Genomic DNA, 27,548 nt, shown 5'->3' on the forward strand with positions numbered 1-27,548 from the left:
TCCAAGCCTGGATCCGCTTGGTGTGTTACAGGTAGCGTGTTCACAGCGCTTGAGCCCTGTCCTGTACCTCACTGACAGCACAAGAACAACGTTAAAGGTTGAGCCGAGCCCCCGGCAGCAGTTGAGGAAAGAGACAGAGGCTGAGAACACCCATCCCAAATCTTTATTACGCTTGTGTGGCGAATGAGGAGCACGGAGATTACAGAGGTTACAGGTTTCCTCACTGCCCCCCTGCAGAACAGAGGCTCCGGGCACCCGGTGCCATTAAAAAGTTACTGCTAGCAAATAAAGCCAGTGAGAAGTTTGCTCCCTTCTGAACAGTAACGCGCAGCGGCTGCAGGCTCTGTGCTGTTCTGAGGAGCTGCTGGCTGAAGCCAGCCTAACTTCACATCAGAGATGAGAGCAGGCCTGGCAGAGCTGTGAGTTCCCCAGGGCCTTGGCTCTGGTACTTTGCTGCCACCCAGGAAATCCAAATGAGAAGCTGCAGCTTCTCTGAGCAGCCCTGGTTAAAGGAACTGCCTGGACAATCCACATCCCTGCTTTCCTCCATTGGGTTTTTGCAGTGGACTTGAAAGGCAGCCATAGCCATGACTGGCTGCAGCATCCTGTCCTTACAACACAAGCAAGTTTCTCCCATATCCTACAGGACACTTAAACCCCTGCTCTGAGTGGAGCCTTTTACCTCTGCTGATGGCACAAAGCCCAGCTGGGACCAGAGCCAAGGGCTGACAGCAACACCAGGAGTCAGCAGCCGAGGGGAAGTGTGGTTGTTGGTGACACAGCCCTGGTTAAAGCCTGGGAATGTGAGGTTTCAAACAAATATCACATCTCCCTTCCCCTGAACAGCAACCGCCTGTTTAAGGTCAGTAACACCATGAGTACATTCCACGTGTTAGCAGCAAGAAGTTTCATGACCCTGATTAGTATTCACAGTACAGATGGAGTACAATCATCACACGTAAGAGTAATAGTTACAATAGGCATGAGTGGCTTAAGGAGCACAGTAATATGGTTACTATATACCCCCTTCTTAAAAAAATAGGTTATTCCTAACTAAAAAACACTTAGTAATGGGCAGTTGGACACCACACAGCAGAGCCCTGCACAATGACTGTGCCCTACAATGTGATGGAGGCTTTTGTACAGTTCCAGGGAAGGGCCGGGACAGCACGTGTGTAACGGCAACACTGCTGAAGGGCCTCTGTGCAGGTACCATTCATGGCAGTGCTTCCTACAGGCGCAGCTCACTGCTACCACTGCTGCAGGAGCAGCATCGCAGCACTTACATTCTATAATTACATAAAAGCTGAATATGCAACTGATAGTTGTTGCTTCTAATGCACTAGACAAGGTCACACGCAAATACAGGCAAGCAGTGGTGTTCCTGACTGCTTGCTGAGTCATGAACGTGTTCATTTGAGGTGGCATTATTCAGAAGAGAGCAAGGACTGCTGTAAACAGTTCGATCCAACAGGGTGCGGGGCTGTAAGGCGAGTTACTGTACACACAGGAATTGTCCTGCCCAACCCCGGCATTCAGTTACACTGTAGAAAAATCCCTCACAAACCTTTAGGATCTTAATCTTCAACATGGTGTTTATTGAAAAGCTGAAGTGCACCCCAAGGTTCGGCATTCCTGCCCACAGGAATCCTGGATTGGTGACTGCACCGTAGGGCTTTGGTCTGGGGTTAAGACTTGAAGACGTGCACGGCCCGGACAACGTACTGTCGGCAGATGGGGCACTCGCTCATCCTCTTGCCACACTTGGTGCACGTCACCATGTGGCCACACTCCAGCAGGACACAGTCGATGATGGCGTCCATGCAGATCCGACACAGGTTGTCGTCGTCATCCGCCAGCTGCATCTTCTCACCCTCTGGAACCCAACAGAGAGGGAGATCATGCACTTGGCATTAGTCTATATTAGTCTATATTCCTTCAAAAAAGGCAAAGAAACAAGAACTAGAAACTCCCTAAAAAGTGAACAGCAAATTTTTGGCTTTTTCTTTAAGTGGGAGACCATTTTCAATTTGAAATATAATGAATGTGAAGTAAGGTGCTGGATTAACATTCAGAGCATGTTGGTTTTCCCTTTCTGAGCTTATTCTGACTGGCAGAACCCTTTCCTCAGATGACTGAATACTAATAATAATAAATAATAATAATAATGAGGCTTCCACTTCTTAGTCTGCTCTGAGGAAGCTGTGAAGGTGGCAGAGCTTAACAAAGCCTGTCGAGTTTCATTGCAAATAGACAAAAGCCCCTGGTAAGAACCAAATGTTCCATCAGACCATGGTGGAAAAACAGGTGAATTTCTAAAAATGAGAAATTTAAAACCTGATCTGAGGCAGGTTTTCTAGTCTGTGACCAAATTGAGGGGCTCACTTAAACCATACTCTGACACCTACTTAAGCTCTGTTTTGACACTCACTTAAGCCCTACTTCGATTCCCGATTATCACAGGCCCTGCAGTGTCTGCAGCTGGGCATTGGCCCAGGGTTATTAAGCTCTCCAGCCAGCCACAGTGCCCTGTTTTTCAGAGCCCAGCTGCTGGGGGCAGCACTGAGGAGCCAGGCAGGTGATAATGACACCAAAAAAGTTGCTTTTCAGATGATAACATCTGCCCACGACTCAGTCTGTGCAGACACAGCAGTGACACACGTGAAGGAGGCCAGTGGTTGAGTGTAACAGAGAGCAGAACACTCATCACCGAGCTGTGGCCACAGAACCACCTAATGAAAATGTGTACAGAGACCAAACCACTTGAACCTGGACTTTTGCCACCGCAGCTTCTACTTAGCACAATAAAAGACCTGAATTGCTCTGGCCTGTTGGCAGCCACTGAGCAGCTCTCACTGATGCCTTGTGAAACCTACTAAAAGATGCAGAGGTGCCAAGTTTCATGTTCTCTGAGGAACCGGTTCTCAGTTGTGCAATTTTACCTCCCTGGGGAAAGCTGAGATCTCTGAGCTTTGGAAAAGAGGCTCAAAACCCCAGCACAATCCTGGAAAGCTTCATTTAATCCCTAGAACCACATTCAACTACTCTAGATGAACCCTACATTGTTAAAACTCACTTTTCCAGTTGGTCCAGCTGAGCAGACCCAAGTCAGACACCAAATCCTTCTGTTGGCAGAACCAGCTACTGAAGACCCCAAAATAAATCTTACAAAAGTGAGAATAAAACATAAACCTACGTGTTTTGTGGTTTTCCTCGCTCTCTCTGTATAGCCTGCTCACTTTCTCCACGAGTTCCCATTTTTCACAGCATCCTGAGTAGTTGACAAAGTTACAGGCAAGTATTTCCTTCAGCTGCCGAACACTCAACCCTTCAATGTCTTCCAGACTTGAAATATCAGAGAGAGACGCCCTTGCTCGCTTTCTGGACAGTCCAGGGGTCTGAAACACATCAATTATATGGTTTTAGATGTCCTGGTAAGTTCAGAGCACCAGATGTGGTGCTGCATTCAGCAACAGCAGCTTGGCTAAAGGCTTATTCTTTTTAAAGCAAGTTATGTATAGATACCTGTTGTTAGACACAGCTAACTAATCAGAACAAGGTACTAAACGTGACAAACTTAAACACTTCACAGTATCACAAGCCAAAAATGCATTCTGTGGATAGTTCACATCTCACCTGCTCTTCTGGACTTTCTTCTTCTTCATTATTGACAGAAGATGTTTCCGTTTGTCCCTGTGTACAAAACAGAACTTATCAGGATAAAACCATTTTATCCCTTACAAAACATCTTCCTTTGAACCAAACTGCTCAAGACAACAAGGACATTCTGAATTTTCAACTGCTATTAAGCATTAAGCATTATCTGTTTATGTCAAGTCACCTTCATCACCTCAACCAGGAATCTTGCCTAATAATCCTCTCTTCAGCTCAGAGATTAAAGAAAGCATTTTTCCTGCCACCCAAAACTGAACCAATTGGCATTTTAAAGCCATGCATACCTACTGAAAAAGCTATTCTAGACCATAACCCGCACAGTAAATCCTGTACCCGTAAAGGTGTTCCGCTCCCTGTGCTTCCACTTCTGTTTGCAAGTTCTCCTTGAGATGACACCGACACAGACATAGAAAATGGATGAGTAAAAAACCCTGAGGTCTGTGACCGTGAGGAGTGCAAGCTGCTAGCGTCCATCTCCTCCTCCGGACCTAACCCGTGGTGGCACAGCACCAGATCCACCAAGTCTTCCTTCTCTCGGCAAGTATCTGTGGGTATGTTTCTGAGGATCAGGTACTGACGCAGATCCTTCACTTTCAACCTCATTAACTGAGGGCGCTGGAAAGCTGTTTCTTGCAGCAGGTGACAAGTGGAACATCTCCTGAGATTCTCTTGTGAAACTGAGCAAACGGAGCAAAAATCCTTCTTGCAGTCACAACACACGTGCTGAGGAGAAAGAAAACAACCACTCAGCTGGACAAGAAACAAAGGCAGACCCTGCTCTCCCCTGCTCTGGGCTATGTCATTTACTGGAAGTCTTTTCATGGTCAGTTTTGACAGGATTTTAGGATTTAAGTCTAGAAAACTGCCCCAACCCCACTGCTTCTGTAGCGTTACTGTAAGCTACAATCACATCTGAGGGTTCAGTGAGGAAACATCAGGAATAAACAAATGAATGAAGTGCTCCAGATGTAGTTTAGACAATAAATTTAATGCCAGTTAACATCATGGTATATTAAAACGCATCTGAATGCACTGAGTTTCCCAGCTATATTCACATGTGTATAAAACAATATGATCCCCAAACTTTAAAGAACACTTTGCTTCCTCGATTGATTCATGGAACTCAAAGTAAGCTTCAAATGTAGTGAATTGCATGGCAGGTAAGTACTCCCCAAATGGCCAAGTGTCATTTCTGACAAAGCTCATACAACACACACAAGCTGGAACAGGCAATGCTTTGAGCAGTGATTTTAAATGGTCACCCCATCCTCTGTGAGCAAATCAAGTTTTTCAGGATTTTAGTAAATTCATATTAGCTTCATAAAACATCCCTACGTAACACTTAATTCAACGTGTTTGCCGTGTGAACAACAGGATGCACAGAAGGGGAAACTGAACAGTCAAATTGAGGAATGAGGCTTCATATCTAAAAGCTGCAAGGAATTAGGTCACACTAGGCAGCCACACATAGCGACAGTATTAACTAAGTCATTTACTAACCCACCAACCCACCTCCAAATGAAGCAAGAGGCTGTCAAAGTGCAATAGCATTTAACAGAACTAAACCTGGTCTGGGAGCAAACAGAATGACACGAGTATGTCACAGAAAGGTGTGATACTCATACTGGGAGTTTTTAGCTTTTCTATCACCAAGGTTGTTCACTCCAGTACTCAACCACCATGTGTGGTATCATCTTCAAAACCAGACTTGTTTTAATGTTTAAGATTGTGAAGCTAAAGCACATATCTTGCAAATTAGAATCCTCTAACTTTTAGGTCAGAGCAGATGCAGTGTGTCACTGATTAATGAACATCAGACTCTTAACTTCTTATCCTGTCTGACATTAATTTCCTGTGACCTCAGAGGAAAGCATTTACTCCCTTCCCTGGCTCTCTGCCCTGGGTTTCTTTATCTAAAGAAGGATACACATTCATCTCCCAGTATGCCTACAAATCAGCTCCTATGAGTAAAAATATTATGCAATAGGAAATATACTCACTTTTTTCCTAAAAACCGAAAAGGAAAGTCCACAGGCTTTGCAAACTATGTTGGTGCCTGCAGCAGCTGGAGAAGGGTATGCTGAGAAGTCTGTGTTCGGTGCGAATCGGAACGGGCCAGCACCTCCTCCAAAGCCAGCCTGCTGGCCACGGACCGCTCCAGTCCCCATCACTTCATTCAGCAATCCACAGCAGGAAGCCCACATGGAAGTAGCTCCCGCCTGAAAACGTTCATAAAGCAAAAAAAGAAGAGTTAATATCTGAAAGGCCACATCAGATGTGCCTTGCTACTGAGGAGCTACTTCAGTCCATCTGTCATCATCCCAGAAGCATGTGGTGTGAATTCCCAGAGCACCAGGAATTCAGCACGCTAATGGCTGGAACAGCCCAGTAATCCCCACTTCCCAGCTGCAGCCCAAAGTCAGTGGGATTTGCTTCCAAGAAGCTAACACAGGCACAAGGAGCTCGCTTTTTATAACTCCTTTGCTAGCACAGTTGTGTACAAAAGGCAAGGAATGCAACAACGGAGCTAAGAACAAGACTAACAACTAGTCACAGGTGAAGGGCAAAACCTGAAGTGATGACAAGTAGCAACATAGCAATTTATCATAATGAGAGCAGATCCCCTGCAGGATCCTCTGCAGAACTAACCCAGCTCTGCTATGACTCACACACAACTCTCTATAAAAACAGCGAAAACCTTTCTGGATTTTCAAACTGGAAAGCATTAAACCAAACCTCATTAGAAACAGTTACACTCCAGTTTCTCTGAGAGCAAAATGTTCTGCAAGACCTCCCTTAGCCTCCTGGTTTGCTGTCTTACAAAACATCTAACAGAACTTAACTCTAAATGAACCTACTCCCTACTGTTCTGAGTCACACAGTCCTTAAAGACTATCAAAACCCCTAAATACATAAATCAATGGCTACTTTTCATCCTTGGAAGACTTTGGCACTAGATTCTCTATCAAAAGTGCATGTTCTACTGAAGCTGGAATTTGGACGCCAAGTTGTTCACATCACATGTTTAATCACTGTCATGTGGCTCACTGAAAGAATCACATCAAGTTCTTTCTGAAAGGAAGCTGAGTGGTACAACATTTAAACTTTATATATATATATATATATATATATATATATATTCTGAACTATGCTGATCAGAGCTGTTCTGGTTTCATTCCAGGGAAGCATCCTTTTTTTTTCTTCCAAGACATAAAATAATTGCTTTTGAGACTTGTAATTCTCACTGTAAAACCTAAACCAGTCAGAACACACACTTCAGCTCAGTAATGATGGTGCTTCAATTGCTGTCGTAACTGGGTTAATTTCTACACCAAGTTGCACATTTACCCTGGACAGAACACAGTTCTGTTACATTTATGGGAACTTAACATCCTGGGCTATGCCAAGATGTCTCCTTTCAAACCACTGAGCACAACAGGCAAGGAAAGAGTCCTCACTTTGTGGTGAGAAGCAATGCCATGGGACCAAACATGTTCTACATCACCACCTTCATGCAAGTGCCTTAAGTACAGAAGATCAAAGCATCCCTCCAACCCACACAAACCTAGTACTTCACTTTCACTGTTGTAAGCTGACATTAGAAGTGTTGCAATACAGCGAAATAACGAACAGTCATTTCACTCCTAAGCGGCACACCACATGATGCTCTGTGCAGTTATAACATCAAATACACATGCAACAAATTCAATTCACTAATGTTATAGGTATTTAAGAGCAGAATCCAAGCCAGGCATGACCAGAAACCTCCATGCAGTGAGCACCCCATGCACAGGAGAAAACCTCCCCAAACCTCCTGCAAATGGAGCTCAAGGGAGATGAGCTCCAGTGGCCCTGCCTTGACCTCCAGCCAAGACACAGGTAGCCCCAGCACGTGGCTGCACTCCAGATATGTGGAGCACTTGGAGCCTCTCCAGCATGTGATCAGACTTCTCTGGCAATCATTAAACCATCATCAAACCCACACTTGGTTTCCAATTCCCAATAATAAAGAGTGGAAAGAGATCGATAGTAACCTTTCCTATACAAGTTCTGCTTAATTATGCTAGTTTATTAAGCAAGAGTAATTCTCTTTCTAGAAATACATTCCGAAAACCAATTATTTCAACCACGAGAGCACCAAGTTTTAAAACTTTAAAACCATGGACTTCTGAAAAAACAGAGTATTTTTAAGTATTATTTAATATTTTAAAATTATCGATTTCCCTGGTAGTTTAACACCTGCTTCCCAGACTTGTTTTATCCAAGAGCCTGCAACAAGTGCTCAGATATCACCATCAACACTAGAACAGATACTCTGGACAATTGTTATCTGGATAAATGAACATCGTGAGGATCAGAATCTCTCCCCACTCCCTGCCCAGCATTCCATCATCTTGAGGGGAAAGGTAAAGCATCGTGGCAGCGTTCATTTTCTCCTTTACCTAAGTGAATGCTTTCTACACACTTGTATCTCATTAACCCATAATCGAATTACAGCGTCTAGACTCTTCGCATTACTCTCTAAAGAAATGAGACCATGCTGAGAAGCACCAACACAAGGTGCAAATGAGACACTGAAACAAAAGCTGCTCGAGAATTAATTCAAATGTTGCCAATTTCTGCACCAAAACCTTTCCAACCACATCAAGCACCACTTCCATATTCTCTTCTCACAAGCTGCTATCGGCTATCTTCTCTCTCCATACGTTATGTGCATCCCATAGGGGCAAAATACAGCCCTGGAACTTCTCTTGTCTTTGGCTTTAAGGATGTTTAGTAATCTGATGAGACTCTCCCGTCAGAAAGCACCCCAAGAAGCTGGGAGGCTGCATGCAGCTCCTTCCACACCAGTGCGAGGACAATGTGCCACCAAAGCCACCAGACCAAGAGCAGCAGAAGGGATGTTCTTCCTCTTTTTAGCTGACATTTCCTCTTTACCCCCCTCCTGCGCTGGATCCAAAGCTTTTCCAGGCACCGAGCACCCCTCGGAACCCACCGACCTGCCGGATCCCCTGTCACCACAACCCCCAGCCCTCACCTGAGCGCACAACGACCACCTCGAAGGCGAAGCGGCTCCTCTGGGGACCGAACCGGCAGCTCAGCGGGGCCTCCCCGCACACCGGCCGGGCGGGGCCGGCTCCCAACCACCGCCCGCCTCCCGGGCCCACCCCCCCGCACCGCTCCCTCAGCGGCGGCGGCCGGGGCTCGCCTCAGGCGGCGGCAGCAGCAGGCCCTGCCCGGCTGCTGAGTCAGTGCCGGCCGCTGGGGCTGCTCCGTGAGGCGATCCCAGCCCGGGAGTCCCTCACTAACGGGCAGGCCCGGGGACGGGCAGCGGCCTGGCCTGAAGGAGAGGGGCGGCCCAGCCCAGCCCGGCCCCCCGGGGTCCCGGCCCCGTCACGCTCCGGTTCGCCGCTCTCCTCCCTCCCCACACCGAGGGGAAGGACACTCCCTGCCCAGAACACATCCCCTCACCCCCGTCACCTTCATGGCCGCTCCGGCGCCGTCCGCCCCGGGGACCCCCGCCCCGCTCCGGCGGGCCGCCTCACGGAGGGCGGGCCTTCCCAGTGCTCCGCACGCCATTGGCTGCCCAGCCGCCGACGGCGAGCGGGCGGAGCCAATGGGAGGAGAGGGAGCGCCTGTGCGTTGGCGGGAGGGGGTAACGGAGAGGCACGAGCGGAGCGGGAGTGAGGCGTTACCAGGGTAACGGAGCTGTCACCTCCGGGGATAGGGCTGTACCGTGTACCCGGCGGAGCAGGGCACCCACGGCGGCTGTAACCTGACAGCGGGTATCGTGTGAGGAGAGCCATGGGGTCAGGTACAGCCAGACGGACATGGGGTCAGGTACAGCCAGCCGGACATGGGTCAGGTACAGCCAGATGGACATGGGTCAGGTACAGTCAGCCTGACATGGGGTCAGGCACAGCCAGAAGGACATGGGGTCAGGTACAGCCAGAAGGACAGGGGATCAGGCACAGCCAGCCAGACACGGGTCAGGTACAGCCAGCCAGACACGGGTCAGGCACAGCCAGCCGGACATGGGGTCCGAGCACTGACATGGTGCCCAGCACACTGCTCACAGCACGGGGGTAGGGTCTGGCAGTCACCAGAATTTCAAAGTCTGCACACAAGCAGGGTTTGTCAGAGGTGGAATTAGAAGCCCCTGTGCTGTAGGCAAAAGGCCCCAGTGCTGATTTTCCTACCAAGCCTGTTGGTGATAATCTGTAAGTAATGGAGGTTTGTTATTTAAAACTCCAGTTCCAGCTAGCTTCTAGACACCATTATTAGCTTCTCAGTGCTGTGAAGGGGATATATATACATAAAAAATAACCATAGGTTGTAAGAACTGAAAGCTTTTCACCAGACGATTACATTAGAGAAAGCCACACAATACAAACCCAACCAAGCCTTCAAGAAAGCTTTATGTAAGAGTGCACAAGGCCAAGAATAAAGGAGGCCTTTGCCAAGACATGGAACAGACAAAAGTGGCTGAAAATAAATTGTGACTGCAAATCAAATTTACCCGCACAGAAGGTTGCATGCAGCCTTTACTAATTCCTGCAGGAAGGATCTATTTCTGGAGCAAGTCAGATACAAGAACTGAGTAAAGAGAAAAGTCATATGTAATTGCCACGAGAACAGAACAGTCTTGGCTGCTGTAGCACCAAGAGCAGATACTTTGTGCAGTCCAACTTCTGGGTTTGCACTGACACCATATTTTAGCTCGAAATCAGGTCATCTCTTTTTGGAAATGTTCTGATCCTCAGCCAAGATCTTTATAGGCTATGAACTTTTACACATGATTTAATACAAAATGTGTCGTCCCCCCCCATAATAACTTGTCATTTGAGTCAAAGCAACTGAGAAGGTAGAACAGCCTTGTGACTCCCATGTTGGAATGAGCAATGGCATGTTTCCCACACTTCTTATGGAAGAGGTTGCTTTAAGACACTGTCATGGTTTATGCCCAGCTGGTTACTCTGAGCCATGCAGCCACTCACACACTCCCTCCCTTTATACCCCCAAAAAAGAATGTAAATCCCATAGGTTGAGACAAGACCAGTCCAGTAACTCAGGTATAATACAAAACTACTACTACCACCAATAATAACAATGATAAGGGAAAATAACAAGGGGAGAGAATATAAAAAGGGGGAAAGGAAAAGACAACAATAAACACAAGTGATGCACAATACAATTGCTCCCCACCTACTGACTGATACCAGACTGACCTGAGCAGCAATCTGGGCCTTCTTGGTGACTTGGGGGGATTATATACTGGGCGTGATGTACTGTGGTATGGAATACCCCTTTGGCTGCTTTGGGACAGGTGTCCTGTCTCTGCTTCCTCCCAGTTTCTTGTGCCTTTCCTCACTGGCATAGCATGAGACTGAAAAGTCCTTGATCTGAGTAAGCATTACTTACCAACAACTGAAAACATCAGTATGTTATCAGCGTTGTTCTCAGACTAAAGCTGAAAACACAGCACTGCACCAGCTACTAAGAAGGAGAAAAATAACTTACAGCTGAACCCAGGACAGACAACTTAAGAAATATCAGTACAGTTTGGTTGTAAAAACCTCTATGTCCCCTGTCGATTCAGAGTCACCCTTGAAGTACCAAATCACACGTATATTTGTGTTAATAACCCTAAAATATGAGAGCTCCTCACGCAGTCACTGTGAGTGGGGTAAAATCTGTCCCACAGAGGAGCCAAACTGAGCTGCAACCTAAAAATGTTTCCTTTAGTTCTGCTGAGGACTTGCCAGCAAGAAATCCTCCCAAACACAGATGTTTTAGGGAGTAACGTGGGACTGAGCGAGCTGAGATCTGGTGACTGTGCTGGCAGCTGCAGTTGCCACTCCTGCCTTAATTTGGGCAGATCTTGATGAATCATATTTGTAACGTGATATTTTTTGCACTTTTAATGCCTTGCCGTGTCTAATGGTAATGTGGAGATTGTTGTTACACTCCACCAGCTACCCTGTGGCTGAAAAGTGGCATTTGCAGAAGTTCTATTAATAAAAGACTTGCCCTGACTGAGCCTTCTGGATCGTGCCAAGGAAGCATTAAAAGATTTAAACCTATTAATGCTGATGTCCCATTTCCTTCTGCCACAAAATAACAAGCCATGATGGCTCGCTGCAGCTCAGTAATCCCCCAAGATTTTACACATCACAAGAAGTGATCCTTACCAAGAATATTCCTTTGGGTTTAATGTGACAACTTGCAAAATTTTCTGGTAAAATTAAATAATAATAATAATAATAATAATAATGAATCGTTGGGCTTTAGTTGGGAATTTCAGGTTGGATATTCATACCCATAGAGAGAACCTTTATAGCACTCACTTTTTATGCCAGAGACACACAGTACTTTGGAATTACCTTTGAGCAGCTTCTCAGGCTGCCGAGGCTTGGTTCAACAGGTTCGGAGTTGCACAAGAAACACACGGATCCCCATACCCAGCAGCGGCCGTTTCATGTTCCAGCAGCTCAAGCCTATTACTCACCAGCATCAGCCTATTTTAAGTAAAGACAAAAGAGGACTTTTTCAGTTGCGTTACCCAATCTTGAATTTGAAACAACCAAAATAATCTCCTGCTGCTTATTTGGAGGGCTGGTTTTGAGGCGTGTGGGTTTATTTAGATATGCTTTAAAAGCACTTAAAATGCATCAATGTTCCCTGTACCACCCGCTGAAGGGCTGTCAGCAGAGTTGGTGTGTTGGTTTCAAAGCGTTACACAGGCACACCAAAACCAGATGTGTTTGCCATTTCCTTTATCCTCCAGGTTCTGCCTGTGCTGCCTGCATCCAACCGCTGCCTCCTCTCCCACCCCTCCCTGCCAAGCCACTCCACCATTTCAGTGCTTCCTCCCAAACCACCACACTTTATTTACAGGAAACGGCAGTAAAATGACCTTGATAACGTAACAGCTGTAGTTATTTCCTGTGTTTCAGATCCCGTTCAATGAGCATCAGTTCACTGAGGGTTAGGAAGCTGTCATTAATTCTGCCATCAACAACCAGCTACCACATGAAGGTCCTTAAATGTAAATGTATTCTACAAAACTACTCCATGCTTGATTTAGCTCCTCCTCTCGCCACCCCCAGGCTGAATGAGGAGCAGCTCAGCTGGAATCCCCGGGGGCACCAGATGTGTCATAACATTGAGCATTGTTTTGCTCTCACTTGCAAAAATGAGAACTATTATAATAATTGGAGTATTTTCCTTAATGAAGCACTTCAAGAGCTTATTGAGGAAATTAAAACTGAGGTGTGGAAATATCCCTGTTGCATCATAATTAATTGGCAAGAAATCCAATCTAACAGGGATCAATTCAGGCTGTGGTGGTCCCTGCCCACGGCAGGGGGTTGGAATTAGATGATCTTAAGGTCCTTTCCAACCCAACCCATTCTATTCTATGATTCTATGGAGGACATGCTTGCACAAGAGCACAGATCAGCCTTCCCATATGGGCCAGAGAATCCCACCGCGGCCTCCTCCATGCGGCTATGGGGAAATGCCATGTCCTTGCTGTGGTTCTCCTCACCGGGACACACGGGGACAACACCGGTGACCACCGCACCTTCCGCAGAGGGCTGCAGCACATCCATGAGGAGCCCCGGAGCCCTCGCGGTTTGGGTGCAGGCCGCACCGAGCCGCCGGTCCCCACAGGGCTGTGGGGGGAGCAGCATGGAGGCCTGAGGTAATGGACCGGGCTGTGGGGGACAACAGGCAGTGCCCAACCCGCATCAGCACGGGCCGTAGCTCCTCCTTCTGCTGAGTGCCCGGAGGGGCCGCGGCCGCTCGGAGGGACCCCGCTCGGTGCTTCGGAGCCCGGCAGCTGCTCCCTGACCCCCCTTACCCTCAGCATCCATTTCCTCCCCGGAACGTCCTCTCCAAGCATCACCCCCCCAACCGAGCCCCTCTGTGGGGGCGCACAGCGCCGCTCTCATTGGCCGCGGCGTGACCCACGTGATGGCGGCGGTGGCGGTGATTGGCTGGTGGGTAAGAGCGGTTTCCGGGGCTCCGGGCGCCGCCATGGCGAGCGTGCATGAGAGCCTGTACTTCAACCCGATGATGACGAACGGTGTGGTGCACGCCAACGTCTTCGGCATCAAGGACTGGGTCACCCCCTATAAGATGGCGCTGCTGGTGCTCCTGAGCGAGCTGGGCCGTGCCGGTGCGCAGCTGGGGCTGCTGGAGCGGCGCCGGCTCAACCGGCTGCTGCTGCCGCTGCTGCAGGTCGGGGCCTAGGCCGGGGCCGGGGGTGACCCCACGGTGGTGTCGGTGCCGTATCGCGACATGTCGCTCTCCCCCCCCAGGGTCCTGACATGCCGCTGTCGCGACTGCGCAAGGCTATCGAGGAGTGCTGCTCGCACCTGGCCAGCTCCGTGCACATCAGGTGGGCGCCGGGAGCGCGCCTCCCTTCCCCCCCGGGGGAGAGCCGTGCCGGGGTGTGGGGTTCCGGCTGCGCAGGGCTGAGGAGCATCCCTGCCCTCCCGTGGGGTCCGTGTCCGGTGTGGGCAGGGTGGACACAGCGCTGCTGCAGGCAGTGCTGCTGTGGAGGGTGATGGAGGTGCTGTCTGCGTGCGCTGTGATACAGATCTACCCTGGTACCTGCTGCTCTGGAACGTGTGAAGGTGTCGTTTATAGAGGTCATGTTTGGTGCAGAAATGTACTTCTATAGTTGCTTTCGTTGGGGCTTGGGACTATATGATCTTTAAGGTCCCCTCCAACCCAAACCATACTGTGATTCCAAGTTCTCATAAGTAAGTTCTGAAAGGCCCCAGACACCACAGCTATCTGCTTTGAAGTTTCTATATACAGAAGATCTGGTTTGATATTGTGTAACTCACTGAACAGCAACAGCTTTAAAAATCACTGGTTTGGGAACCTGTTCATTATGTTAAAAGAATAACCATCTTTTCTAATTGGGCTCTTTACTGAAAGAACTGTTTATAAAGGAAAAAGAACCCAACCAAACCTGATTAATATTAGCCTTAATATTTAGTATGTTTTGATTTGGCTTATGAGTATAAAACCCTTCTGGGCATAATGAAGTAGCTGCCACTTGGTTCTGGTTGTGTTTCCTCATCTATATCTGAAATAAAAGAACATTTTATTTGATTTTATTATCAATGCCCTTAAAAATGTGGGTTTCTTTTCCCTGTTTAGGTTAAAACTTATGGCAGAAGGAGAACTGAAAGATATGGAGCAATTTTTTGATGACCTTTCCGATTCATTTACAGGCACGGAGCCAGAAGTTCATAAAACAAGTGTAGTAGGTAACTAACTTACCCTAATGCTGTATTTGATGTGCTATCACTGATGTTGTTCACTCAGGAGACAGCTTTGATTGTCTTTTGGGGGAGGTGTAAAGCTTGCATTATCTGATTTTCCTCTTGCTCGGATGTTTCATAGTGTAATGTTCTTCCACTGAGCTTAACTTTGCTGTGATCAGATAGTCTGTGAGGTTTGCCACTAAAGTAATACCAGATTTACACCCTCCAGAGTAGTCTTGTCAGTTGGTAGACTGAGACACTGAAGTGAAATCAAATAAGGTGATGTAAGCTTCTGCTTATGATGGTTTCCAGTCTCCTCTCTGAAACAGTGACCTTACAGGCAATTGTCATAGCAGATGTTTTCCTTTACAGGCCTCTTCCTGCGCCATATGATCCTGGCATACAATAAGCTTTCTTTCAGTCAGGTCTATAAACTTTACACTGCACTTCAGCAGTACTTTCAGAATGATGATGAGAAAAAAAATGGAACTGATGAGAGTGATATGGACCTGACCAATACAGAGGAAATTGAGGGGAAGATGGAGAAAGAAGAACTCGATCTACCTCTAAGGTGATATGTTAAATCTTTCCCACTAATTAAGAGAATTAAGTCGTATTTCATATTACTGCTGTGCACATCAGAGTAAACTTAAGCTTTGTCCAGATCAAGGTGCTACTGCTGTTAAACCGTCCAGACTCCACCAGTGGTCAGCTAGGCCATGTGTGTGTCTTGTCACTAGCAAATCCAGCTGCAATATTGAGATGCAGTGATTTTGAAAGCCTCATGCACACTGGCAGAGCCGGTGGCTGCTGCGTTTCCTTGGTGCCACCATGTGGTAACACTTTCAAACGGCAGCGGTTCTGTTCATCATAGAAGATGGCAGGACCGGTTCTCATGCTCTCTTAGGGAATCACAGGGTGAAAGCCACGTGCTGCCCACAGTTTCCTTCTGTACTGCTCAGTGCCGGGTGAATTGTGCTAGTTGGAGCTGTTGGAGACTTTACTTTTGCTTCCAACAGGGAAAGATTGCTCGCTAAGGGGAAAGTTAAGCTTAATGGGTTTGGTTTCTCTTGTTGCCCTTCTCCAAATAGAAGAACTCACGTCTATTCATATCAAAAATGAGAAGCAAATATTGTGACTTTTCACATGCTAAAGAAATGCTTCACTGTAAGAATAATCCCAAGAGCATTTTGTGTATCCATAGATTTGAAACTACTTTCTAAATTGTCTTTGTATAAAACAGTGCTTGTGCGTGCTCTGGCACAGCATGAGTCAGTTACCAGCTCTTGGAGCCTGGCTGTCTGCTGTGCTTGCTGCCTTTCCTTGGAATAAACTGGTAACTGCTCTTGCAGAACAGCTGTTTGCTGCAGTGATGTACGTGGCCCAAGTGCCAGTTCCTTTCATTGTGACTGTCTTTGGAAGAAAGGAAAAGCAGAGCAAAGCCATTGTAATATGGCAACCCCAAATCTTCTATTTGCTCACTTCTATTGGGTTTTCACATGTATTTAGGGTAATATTCACATCAACTATGGTCTTCAGGTCAAAGATTACAACTAAGCCATGTGAAATCATTTATTAAGCTCTCTCCTTTTAGTTTCCTTTCATGCTTTGAGCTGTGATGCCTCCTAAAGCTTCATAAAGCAAAAGTGTGCAGTATCCAATAAAATGCATTTCCTTGTATTCTATTTCATTGCCCTTGTTTCTAACCAGAGTGCTTCTTTCCAGGGAAGAAGAGATATCTTGCAGCGGGCCTCTTTCCCAGAAACAAGCAGAGTATTTTCTTTCTCAGCAGGTCTGTTAATTCTGAATACAGTAAATGATCTGTAATGTGAATTTCACCTTCAATCTTATCCACAGTGTCAGGCATGATGTTTTCTTAGATCTGTTAAAGATGTGTTGATAGCTTGCATGTAGTTGCTCATTATGAGCACTTGGGGCTAAAAGTGCTTTATCTAGACTTGCACACCAGATGATGATATTAGATTCTGAGAAGGTCACTGCCATTCTGACTGTTTGCCTCGGATTTAATGTCTGTGAAATGTGCAGTTTTGTTGATTATTCCAGCTGATAAATACAGAATGGAGCAGAAATACACATGGGCACAAATGGCAGTAAAAGCACTGCATGCTTGTAATAACTTATAAATACAAACAAAAATATAAAATCTAAGTAGAAATACATACAAATATATAAATATAATAAATTGCAAATTATAAGTATAAAATATAAAAATTAAAATAGATATGAGATGTTTTCAATACATTTTAAAAAAGTTCAAAGTAACTTCTCAGTCCTATTAGGTTCTTTACCTTTAGGGGTTGCTGAATCTGGTAGCCTGATCATGGCAGAGCTCCTGCAGCTCCATGGCTTCCAGTGCGAGCAGCGTTGAGGCCCAGCATGCTGTCTGTTATCCTCTTCCCCTCTCTGGCTGATAAGGATGAAGTGTGATGAGGATGATTAGTGTGAAATACATACACTTGTATGCTTTTGTGTGCATGTGCTCTCTCACTCTTGATTTCACCAATAACTGGGGTTATAGTCTCAGTTTAACTATCAAGTAACTGGCCCCTGAATTGCCTTGACTCCAGTTGCTTCCAGCAGAAAGATACAACACACATACAAATGCAGCTCTCAGTTGACCCAAAGGCCCTACAGTCTTTCTGCCAGCTGGCTTGGGACCTTCTGGTTGGTCTGGACTTCCTCCAGGTGTTTTATTGATTTTCTTGCTGAAGCAAACCATGGATTCACTCTTAGTTCCCTGATTGTTTTTGTAAGAAGATGTGTGCAATTCCAGTGAGCAATCCATTGTATTAGTTCTTCAAATTGAAAATTAAACAGAGTTCTTTAAGTACCTTTAGTCATTCCTTTGAATAAGCTTTTGTTTCTCTTGGTCTCTCTGATCTCTGTGAAGTGAATGCTATAATACAATATAGCACAAAACTGCCACTGATGTTTCAGCGTCACAGTAGACAGAGCTGTTACAAAATCTCTTTAATGTTCCCTCCAAGCAGATAACAAACTGACAAGCATGTATCAAAATACATTTGTAACCCTCTGGATTGTCACTTATCTTACTTTTGCTTTTCAATTTTCATTCCAGGCTTCTTTATTAAAGAATGATGAAACAAAGGCTCTTGCTCCAGCATCCTTGCAAAAGGAATTGAATAACTTGTTAAAATTTAATCCAGACTTTGCTGAAGCAGTAAGTGTCTCTTTCCTCATCCAAAATGGTTGTAAAGGGATTTCTTATCCCTAGGATGGGATTATTTGGGAGTAATTTATACTGTATTGAAATATAAGCAGATGATAAAAATGTGAGCAAGTTGCATGTAAATGGTCTGAAGTCCTCTCCAGGGTTCCATTTGACCTAAAGAGTTGTCCTGCCCGGGTCCCACAGTGCTGAGAAAAGACTACATGGCTTTAGCATCTCCTTTTTATCTGCATGGCATCTGGAAGCAGTGCTCCCTGTTCAGTTTCTTCTGGAGTGCATGTACAGTGGGAGCCATGCCTCCATTCCCTCACTTAGCACATAAATATAGGAATTCTACTTATGTAGAGGTGTCAGGCTTGGTGGGGTAGTTCTGACAACCAGATGTTGGCCTAAGGAACACTGTCTGTTAGGGAAAATGACCAATTTACCCAAGTTTTACAGAAATTCTGCACCCACAGTATCAGCATCACTGCAGCTTCTGATCGAGCCCTTTCCTGGCCATGCAGTATTGCAGGGTTGCACTTATTAGGCAACCTTTCTCAGTAAGAAGATACATAGTAATTCTTAAACCCCCTTTATTTTAGTAGTTCTGGATAGTTAAAGCTGATTTTGCTTCAATTTTTAGCATTATTTAAGCTACTTAAATAGTCTGAGAGTGCAAGATGTCTTCAGTTCAACCCACAGCCTCCTTCATTACTTTGATCGATTAATCCTCACTGGAGCAGAAAGCAAAAGCAATGGGGATGAAGGTTACGGTCGGAGTTTGAGATATGCTGCTCTGAACCTGGCTGCACTGCACTGTCGCTTTGGCCACTAGTAAGTTACTGTATTGCACCACACCACTGAAATTCATCTTGTTGCATCTCCTAAGTGCTGATCGATAGCTCTTCTGTTTGTTCTGAACATCTCTTCAGGAGAAAAAGGGACTTTAATTTGATAACAGCTTTAGTTGGGCTGGAATTTTCTTGGAATCTTGATTTGTTTTGGTTTGTTTTCATTTTGACATTTATTTGGTTTCCATAATAACTGAGCCATCTACAGCAGGGTAAGAGTTGACATTTGTCTGTGTCCTTTTGCAACTGTTTCCTAAGTATTTAAGTTCTCCATTGCTACCTTTCCATGACCTCAGAAAGGTCAGTGGACGTGGATGCCTGTTTTCAGCTATCTTCTCAAGAAACTGGCTGGTTTTCTGTTAACATTCACATCAGCATAGAGCTGATGATCCAGAAAAGGGATCATTAAAGGAAGAAAAGCCATCTGAGCTTTTTTAGTTGTAAAATGCCATAGGGGTGGGTGTTACTTTATTGATAAAGCTGGCTTACCCACCTCCATGTATGGTTGGCATATATTGACTGTTGCCTGGAGGCATCACATAAAAGGGCTGGAGATAGGAAGGACATCTGCAAAATTGAGAACAACATTTTCTACACAGGCGGATGCTTAACATTGCCCTTGTTCAAACAGTAGCTTGGCACATTGGCCTGTACAGGGTTTGAAAGCCTGCTTGGGGTTATAGTTGCGTTTCTGTAGTGGCATGCAGATGTTGTCTTGCTTATTATCCTCCAGACTAGAATGTATTGCTGAAGGGCCAGGAGGAAAATGCAGACTTTTTCATCAGTCTTTAATCCGTTATCTCCTGAGTGCTATATGCATAATTTAGATCAATATTCCTCAGTATCATGATGTTGTACTTTAAGCACTGTGAGAACACTAATATGTTCTTCCTTTTTGTTTGCTGATAGCCAACAGGCTGAACTTGCACTTCAGGAAGCTATCCGAATTGCACAGGAGTCTAACGACCACGTTTGCTTGCAGCACTGCCTGGTAAGGTACCTGTGTTGAAACAAGGTTAAGCTGCCTTTGAGATCTGAGCCTTTGCTCAGTGAACTGTTGCAGGGCTACTTTTACAGTGGTAGCTCATCAAATTACATCAGTAATTAAAGTATAACTGCCCAGCAATGGGGTGAAAGTGCTTCTGGCAGATGGGTCACTCAGAGCACCTGTAGGGAGATCATGGGAGGGTTTTGTTGTAGCTCAGGATTACTTCTTTAAACAGGAGCTGTGATCCCAGAGTACAAATACCTTAGTACCAAGCTCAAAGTTTAGTCTTACATGTATTAAAGAGACAAAGCATTTCATAAACTTCCTCCTGTCTCTTGGATTCTGAAAGGATGATCCACCTTCTTTTGAGCAAACAGAAAGGGAGAGGGAAAGACTTAGAAATCTCTGTATTTTGTTCTGTAATGTATATTATTGGTATGATGAATTGGCATCAATGGTATCAAAGTCCTGCATTCCTTTCTCTGCATTCCCCTGAACCTCCAGTTCAGTGTTGACAGCTGTCAAGCAAGTGTCACAGCCGAGCTGCACTTTTGATATATTCTGCTGTGCAGCATTTAATAGAGGTTTCCTTAGTATCACATTAGTCCTGAAGAGTGGTTCTTATTTCCAGTGGGGTTTTGTGCATTCTGTGCTAGAAGTTTAAAGTGCTGCAGCCCTTGGCTGTCTGCGATGGGACTTTAACTTCTCTTTCCTTGCTAGAGCTGGTTGTACATCTTGGAGCAGAAGATATTCGATAGCTGTGTTCTGCTGGAGCACTCCGTAAACAAATCTTTACATTTTGGTTTGCCAGTAAGTTCATTTCAATTATCCTTAACTTTAGTCCAGGGAAAACACATGTGGTGAGGGGAGCGTGGGATGGGGTTTGGGTTTTGTGGCTGCTCTATTCAAAATATGCAGCTGGATGTAAGCAAATCTCACTCCAAAATCCAGCTGTTTCTATTAGTTTTGCTCCTCACATTAACAAACCAGAGTTCAGATGCTTTAATGCCAGTGGATTATTGCAACCTCACTGGTTTCCCTTCTGATTTGTTTGGTTTTCAGGCAGAAAAACTGTGTGGCTTCTAGCCCGACCCCATGCACCATTTTGGCCTTAGGCCCATAGCACAATCTGCTGGTGCTCAAAGGGAGGTTCTTATAGAATCATAGAAGAACTCAGTGCTGGTGGCTTTGAACACATTTACTTGTAGGGCTCTGCCCCAGCTGTGAGATCTTGCAAGGCAGCCCTCCCCTTTGATAGTTTTGCACCCTGGATGTTTAGTTCTTAATGTTTAGTTTTATCTTCCCCAAGATCTGCAAGCTCTTTAAGAGAACTGTTCTAAAAGGAACTAAACTGCTGATGTTGGGAGATGAGAGCAGGCATGGCTGCTTGGTGGGGAAGGGGAGGGAAGGCTCTGTGTTTTCACAGCTGTTTCATCGTTGGAGAAATCCAGGTACAAGTCCTGTCATCTTCTTTTAAGACTTCTATGTGGAGGAGTGGAAATTACCTTTCACATCTAACAAAATGGCATTCACATATGTGTGGGTGTGCAGAAGTGGGTAATTCAAGAAATGCCTGGAGCAGGGTTCCTTTGTCTGTACTGAATAATACCATCATGCCTTTTTCTCTAGGATTTTTTTCCCCTTAGTTCAGAACTCTTGCTCCACTGTAATTTGCAAGTGTAGTGGACTCTGTTTGCAGTCTTTCAGTGCTGTTGTATATATATATATATATATATAACATATATATCCTTTTTTCTCTTCCCAGTACCTTGCTTCCCTGGGAATACAGTCCTTGGTTCAGCAAAGAGCTTTTGCAGGGAAGGCTGCCAACAAACTAATGGATGCCTTGAAAGATTCTGATCTGTTGCATTGGAAACACAGCTTGTCAGAGCTTATTGATATTAGTATAGCACAGAAGACTGCCCTTTGGAGATTGTATGGCCGCAGGTATTTTGTTTCTTTTGAACTCTTGGGTTAGCTCACTATACTTGTTAGCACATAATGCATTATGAGTTATTTATACAGGTGCAACAAGTGACTGTGTCTCTTCAGTGCACTAAAATAAAGCAATCAGACTCTGATTCAGTACAGGCTGAGAGCAATTATTTCCCTTCTGTTGTGTTCCTCTGAAATTCATACCGGAGAAGAGATTGAGTTTCCATTTAGTAGTGGCAAATAGATTGTAAGCTGTTCCTGTGCCCCTGTTTTCAGCATCTCTGTGCTTAGACTGTGTGCAGCTTTTGGTGTGTAGTACTTGACATGCATGTGTAGTCCAGAGTTCCTGGATAGCAGTTGTTTTACAAGCTTCCATTCTCTCCCAGGTCCTTGACTTACCAGAAAATGCAGGCTATTGTCATAACAAGAACATAGATTAAAAATAGTTGTGTTTATTGCTTGAAAGCTAAAAGATGTTTCTCTTGCACAAGCACCATGGCACTCCAACAAGCCCAGACATTGCTGAGCATGAACAGTCTGGAGGCTGTGAATGTGGGCGTTCAGCAGAACAACACCGAGTCCTTTGCTGTAGTACTGTGTCACCTGGCTGAGCTGCATGCAGAGCAGGTGAGGTTTAGGGCTATTTGTGCAAAATGTCATTCGGGTGAGAGGATGTGGGGGTGTTATTGACAGGGAGTGCGAGACTTGACTTGTGTTTTGTTCTGACTTTAATGTCTGCATTGGGGGCGAAGAACATGCAGGCTTTGGCTCGGCAGGCTCTGGCTGTGAAGGTTGTGTTGCAGTCTTGCCCCGGTGTCCATTAATCACAGTGCTCTTTCTGTCTTACAGGGATACTTTGCAGCTGCTTCTGAAATATTGAAACACCTAAAGGAAAGATTCCCTCCCAACAGTCAACATGCACAGGTAGAATGTCATGTAGCTTGTAAATCATGTAACTATTATACAGCAGGATCTGAATTCCATTGCACCTGAATTCTTTCCTCTGTATGCCTTAGGCTATACATTGGATAATTTCACTTGGCTCATGACCTTACAGGAAGTTGTGTGGCATAAACTTTGCTACAGAAGCATGAAAAAGATGCCCTGTTGTTTTAAGACTGGTGAGACATTGATCTCACCCTAGCTTCCTAAGAAAAAGCTAGTTGAATAGAAGTGTCATTGACAAGAGGAATGTGCATCTGCTTCATGAGCACATATAGGAGCTGAATGCCCTGCATTGATCTGGAGCTTCAAAGTTCTGTTTAATTGATGCTGCTTATCTTGATATACTGCAATTCAGAAATAACTAAGAGAATAGGGTGGAGTTTATGTAACTCTGGTAAGCACATTAACACACGAGTCTAAGACAGTATTTACATTGTTCAAGATTCCATTAAATATAGTTTGGTCCTTTTCATTACAGAACAAGTCTACTGTTTCAAAGCATTAGTAATGATTCAGAAGAGCTTTTGTACTTAAAATGCAGTCAAATAGGTGAGCTTTGGTATTGAAACATTAATCCAGACCTGAGTCATTTTCCATTGAGGACAGCAATATGGTAAACCCAGTAACTGCAGGGTGATAGTCGTGTCTAGAAATAAATATGCACAGGGAAAAAGAAAAAGTCAATTCTAACTTGGGATTAGAAAATGAGTTGGGCACAACTTCTAAAACTTTTCCTGGTGTTCTTTGTTTAGCTTTGGATGCTGTTTGATCAGAAAATACAGTTTGAGAGAGCCATGAATGATGGCAGATACCATATAGCAGATTCTCTTGTAGCAGGGATTACAGCACTGAATAGCATTGAAGGCGTGTACAGGTAAGAAGTCATGACTCTGCATACACTTGCAGGTGTCTGCCATAAAGACAATGAAAAGTTTAGCAAAATCATTGCTCTGTTCTGTGTGCTTACATGTTCTTCCCTTTCCAGAGCTAAGTGGGGTTATGTTGTCTGTTCTAAAGTGCTTATTCCATTAGAGTATTTCCTGCAATAATGATTTCCAGTCGTTTCTCTGGACACTTTAAGAACTGCAGTAGCACTGCTGAGGTTGGTGTTATTCTAGAGCTGTAGATCTGTTGTGAGAACACAAAATACTTCTTTGAAATCTGCCATGGTAACTGTGCTCAAACCTAAGCACAAAGCAGATTTTAATGTCAAGCAGCTAGGGATGGATCTCAGGCCTGCTCTGAGCTTGAGTGTCTTCGTCTGTGTCCTGGTTTCTACAGCTACAAAATGGAGCAGTATGTTTTTTCACTCTCTTCAATGGGTTCTTGTTTCTAAATGTGAAGGACATGTTAGAAATAGGTAGAGTTAAAACTTGTTGTTTTTGAGCATGAGAAACAACTTCCTGATAAAAGCAATTTGTTGTTGAGGAGGCCAAACACTTGAAGACATAACCGGTGCCAGTAAGCCAGAAGATCAGCATTCAAGCTGTGGGACCTGATGTTTGTCCTTCTGGAATTGGACTGTTTTGTGATTTCCCTGATCTTTAAATATTCTACTCAGTGTCTGTGTTCAGGGTGTTTGTACACATCCCCTGCTGCTGTGTATTTGTTTCTTATTTCCCTGTTCTTGCTCTTTCCCGGTTGCTCCATATCCTTGTTAGCTCAAGCCAATTTTAGCTACTTTACCTCATACCTGTTTTTCTTACAGATAATTAATTGTGCTTTCTAGCTTGCATGCGCTCCCACTTCTGCTGCCTGTTTGGCCTTTGGTTCTGGCAATCCCTGTTTTCTGTCTGAAGCTGTTGTAGGAGTGTGCTCCTTTCTGCCTGGGAGTTGTCCAGCTGGAATCGGAGATGCCTGTTTTTCCCCATCAGCGTGTACAGCATGTGTACACTCTGTCAGAACACCATTCTGCAGTTATAAGAAACAGAGGGTCACCAGTAGACACCTATTTTACTTAGGTTCTGCAGAGCAGAGTTGTATCTAAAACACAAAACCACAATCAGTGATGTTTTCTTTCTACCACGGCAGAAAAGCCATTGTCTTGAAAGCCCAAAATCAAATGTCAGAGGCACACAAACTGTTGCAGAAACTGTTGATCCACTGCCAGAAAATCAAGAACACCGAGATGGTGATTAGGTAAGAATGTTTCATTTTCAGAGTATTAAAGCCACTTTGCAGTGATTAGAATCAGCCATTTCAATCTGCCTGTGTTCTGACCTCACTACTCTTCAGATTACCTACTATGATTTGGAGGTTTAAAAAACATTTCATTTATTAATCATGGTATGGAGGAATCCTCAAAATATTGTTTAATTGAAGCCTTGTCATTTTAAATATGTAAACTGAAAGGTAGTAGACTTCAAGCTGCATGAAGACTTATGTATATTCTGCATCCAGAATAAATAGGAAATAGAAATGCATGTGTGTAGTTGTACCTTTGTGGTGAACTTCTGAGTAGTTGCAGTGTTGGTTAATCTTTTTGGATGTCAGTGGTGTCTCATCTTAAGGATGTAATTTCAGTTTATTGTATGGGCAGTAATGTAATTCATAATGAAATCAATACCATTATGGATGGAATAAATGAGAAACAAGTGAAGGTGTTTTATCAAAGGAAAAAGTTTGTGATTCTCTCCCCCTGTTTTGCTTAGTGTACTCCTGTCAATAGCAGAGCTCTACTGGAGAGCTTCATGTCATACCATTGCCTTGCCTGTGCTGCTGCAGGCTCTTGCCCTCTCTCGAGAATATAGTCTCCAGTACTTGGCTTCTGAAACTGTGCTGAACTTGGCTTTCTCCCAGGTATGTCTGAGTTGTGTTTTCACGGGGCTGTAGAGCAACATTTATTCTGGGTATCTGGATACTGGTCTTACTCCTGTGAGATTTAAGAACGCAGCCTTGTTAGAATTAAGTTATTGATTCTGAGGAAGTATATTCTAAGTGTAAGATCTTGTGAGGAAGCTAATAGTTGAGTTTCATGCGTATCACTAAGATGTGTAGTTATTACATATGATTAAGCAGGCAAGCATAAATTGCCCCTGCCTTAATTTCTTCAGTTATTATTCTGTGTGCTGATATTTTGGCTTTCTAGTAGCTGACTTTGGCATGTGTTTGAATTTAAAATAACACTCGTAATGGAGTTCAGTTATATTGTTGATTTTGAGCTGGCAGTGACATGGTTGTCAGCACTGACTGTGGTAGAGAAGCCATGCTTAATCATTTCAAATAGCAGCTTGTTTCTACTAGTAAGTTCTGATTTAAAGGAGGACTGTGGGGGGGAAATACACATAAATATACATCCTTGTCTATAGTGCACTTGTTAGAAGCAGATGTGATGTCTGTTGCTCTTCTCTGAAGAAGCTGCTCTTACCAGTGGGTTCCAGTATTAGACCAGCAAGTATTTCTCTTTCAGCTGATCCTTGGCATCCCTGAACAAGCCCTGAATATTCTGCACATGGCAATAGAACCTGTCTTGGCCCACGGAGCTGTCCTGGACAAAGGCTGTGCCATGTTCTTGGTGGCCAAATGTCAGGTGGCTTCTGCAGCATCCTACACACCACAGAAGAAGACTGAAGGTAAAGAGGGATTCGCCTCACTGACACTGTGCTAAGTGCAAACCAGTTTGTATACTGGAGTCCTGCTACACAATCACTATTGAAAAAAACACTAAATGATACAGCAGTTGTGTTACCTAGATTTAAGATAGCAAAATAAGTTACTCAGCAGCCACAATGGTTATAGTGGAGTCTTGCTTATCCGCATACTTTCACACCCATGGCTGAATAACAGAACTGAAAGAGGATGTTGCTAAGACACATATTGTTTTGAAAAGCTGAGGATTTTGTCATTGGGCTCCTCAGAATTGAGCTGTATCACTTGGAATTGTTGTGGTGATCTTATCTTAAATGTGACTGTCCCGCTTTCTTTCCACAGCTCTGGAATCTGCTATCTTGAATTTAAATGAAGCCAAGACTTATTTTGCCAAAGTGGACTGTAAAGAGCAACTCAGAGACGTTCTCTACTTCCAGGCCCGGCTGTTCCACACCCTAGGCAAGACCCAGGAAAGGAACAAATGTGCCATGTTGTTCCGTCAGTTGCACCAGGAGCTGCCGGCGCACGGTGTCCCCTTAATCAATGCCTTCAAGTGATGCCTTGAAAGATGGGTTGTGGTTTTTTACAAGTGTCTTTTTATTACATTCGGTACTCCATGTTTCGAAATAACTGCCAATAAATCATGGTCTTCTATTGAACAAACTTGCATTTTGTTTGCAATGACATAAGGGAAGGCATGGGTTTCCACCCATTTTGTGTGTATTCTGTGCTTGTAATTAAGACTAGGAATTGAACAGGGGAAAACAGACTTTCTTGTCTGCATGATAAACACTGAGGGGAACAGTGCAGTCACAATGAAATAATATCTGTTCTTTGTTGTGACATTTTCAGAATCAATGCTGGTTTTATGAACGCTGAGGAACAAAAACTAGTGGAAAATGTATGCAAAGCTGCTTTGTTCTTGTTTTAAGTGGTATAGAATGGGTCTCATTTAAAACATGTCCTTGCATTTAACCTGTCTACAGTCGCTGTTTACTTCATAGAAACAGATGGTGCTGGCAGAAGGGGAAAAAAACAGGATTCAGTTGAAGTCTAATGGTGCAGAGTCCCGGCACTGTTCCGTGTGT

General features: G+C 44.7%; 2 protein-coding genes across 4 annotated transcripts; one reads left to right on the top strand and one right to left on the bottom strand.

Annotated features, from left to right (window-relative positions):
- Nucleotides 1-141: 141 nt before the first annotated feature.
- On the bottom strand, nt 142-13,561 carry RNF34 (ring finger protein 34). Of its 3 annotated transcripts, XM_031045554.2 has the most exons (7): nt 13,541-13,561; nt 12,060-12,194; nt 5,676-5,894; nt 4,009-4,398; nt 3,637-3,693; nt 3,197-3,398; nt 142-1,876 (listed from the first exon to the last, which is right to left on the bottom strand). In XM_031045554.2, exons 3-7 carry the CDS (start codon nt 5,877-5,879, stop codon nt 1,689-1,691), a joined length of 1,041 nt encoding a protein of 346 aa, XP_030901414.2. In that variant the 5' UTR covers nt 5,880-5,894; nt 12,060-12,194; nt 13,541-13,561; the 3' UTR covers nt 142-1,688. The 3 variants fall into 3 exon arrangements, with proteins under 3 accessions (XP_030901414.2, XP_005145197.2, XP_030901413.2); XM_005145140.3 differs by lacking the exons at nt 12,060-12,194; nt 13,541-13,561 and adding an exon at nt 9,157-9,211; XM_031045553.2 differs by lacking the exons at nt 12,060-12,194; nt 13,541-13,561 and adding an exon at nt 8,714-8,813.
- Nucleotides 13,562-13,697: 136 nt separating this feature from the next.
- On the top strand, nt 13,698-27,123 carry ANAPC5 (anaphase promoting complex subunit 5). The gene is made up of 17 exons (XM_005145139.3): nt 13,698-13,920; nt 14,001-14,080; nt 14,854-14,963; nt 15,333-15,531; nt 16,686-16,752; nt 18,061-18,162; nt 18,797-18,987; nt 19,914-19,995; nt 20,713-20,802; nt 21,758-21,939; nt 22,419-22,554; nt 22,777-22,851; nt 23,625-23,746; nt 24,904-25,011; nt 25,524-25,671; nt 26,282-26,444; nt 26,803-27,123. The coding sequence occupies exons 1-17, from the start codon at nt 13,717-13,719 to the stop codon at nt 27,015-27,017; spliced, it is 2,274 nt and encodes a 757-aa protein (XP_005145196.1). The 5' UTR covers nt 13,698-13,716; the 3' UTR covers nt 27,018-27,123.
- The last annotated feature ends 425 nt before the right edge of the window (nt 27,124-27,548 follow it).

Source organism: Melopsittacus undulatus, chromosome 12 (assembly GCF_012275295.1).
Source record: "Melopsittacus undulatus isolate bMelUnd1 chromosome 12, bMelUnd1.mat.Z, whole genome shotgun sequence".
Taxonomy (NCBI): domain Eukaryota; kingdom Metazoa; phylum Chordata; class Aves; order Psittaciformes; family Psittaculidae; genus Melopsittacus; species Melopsittacus undulatus.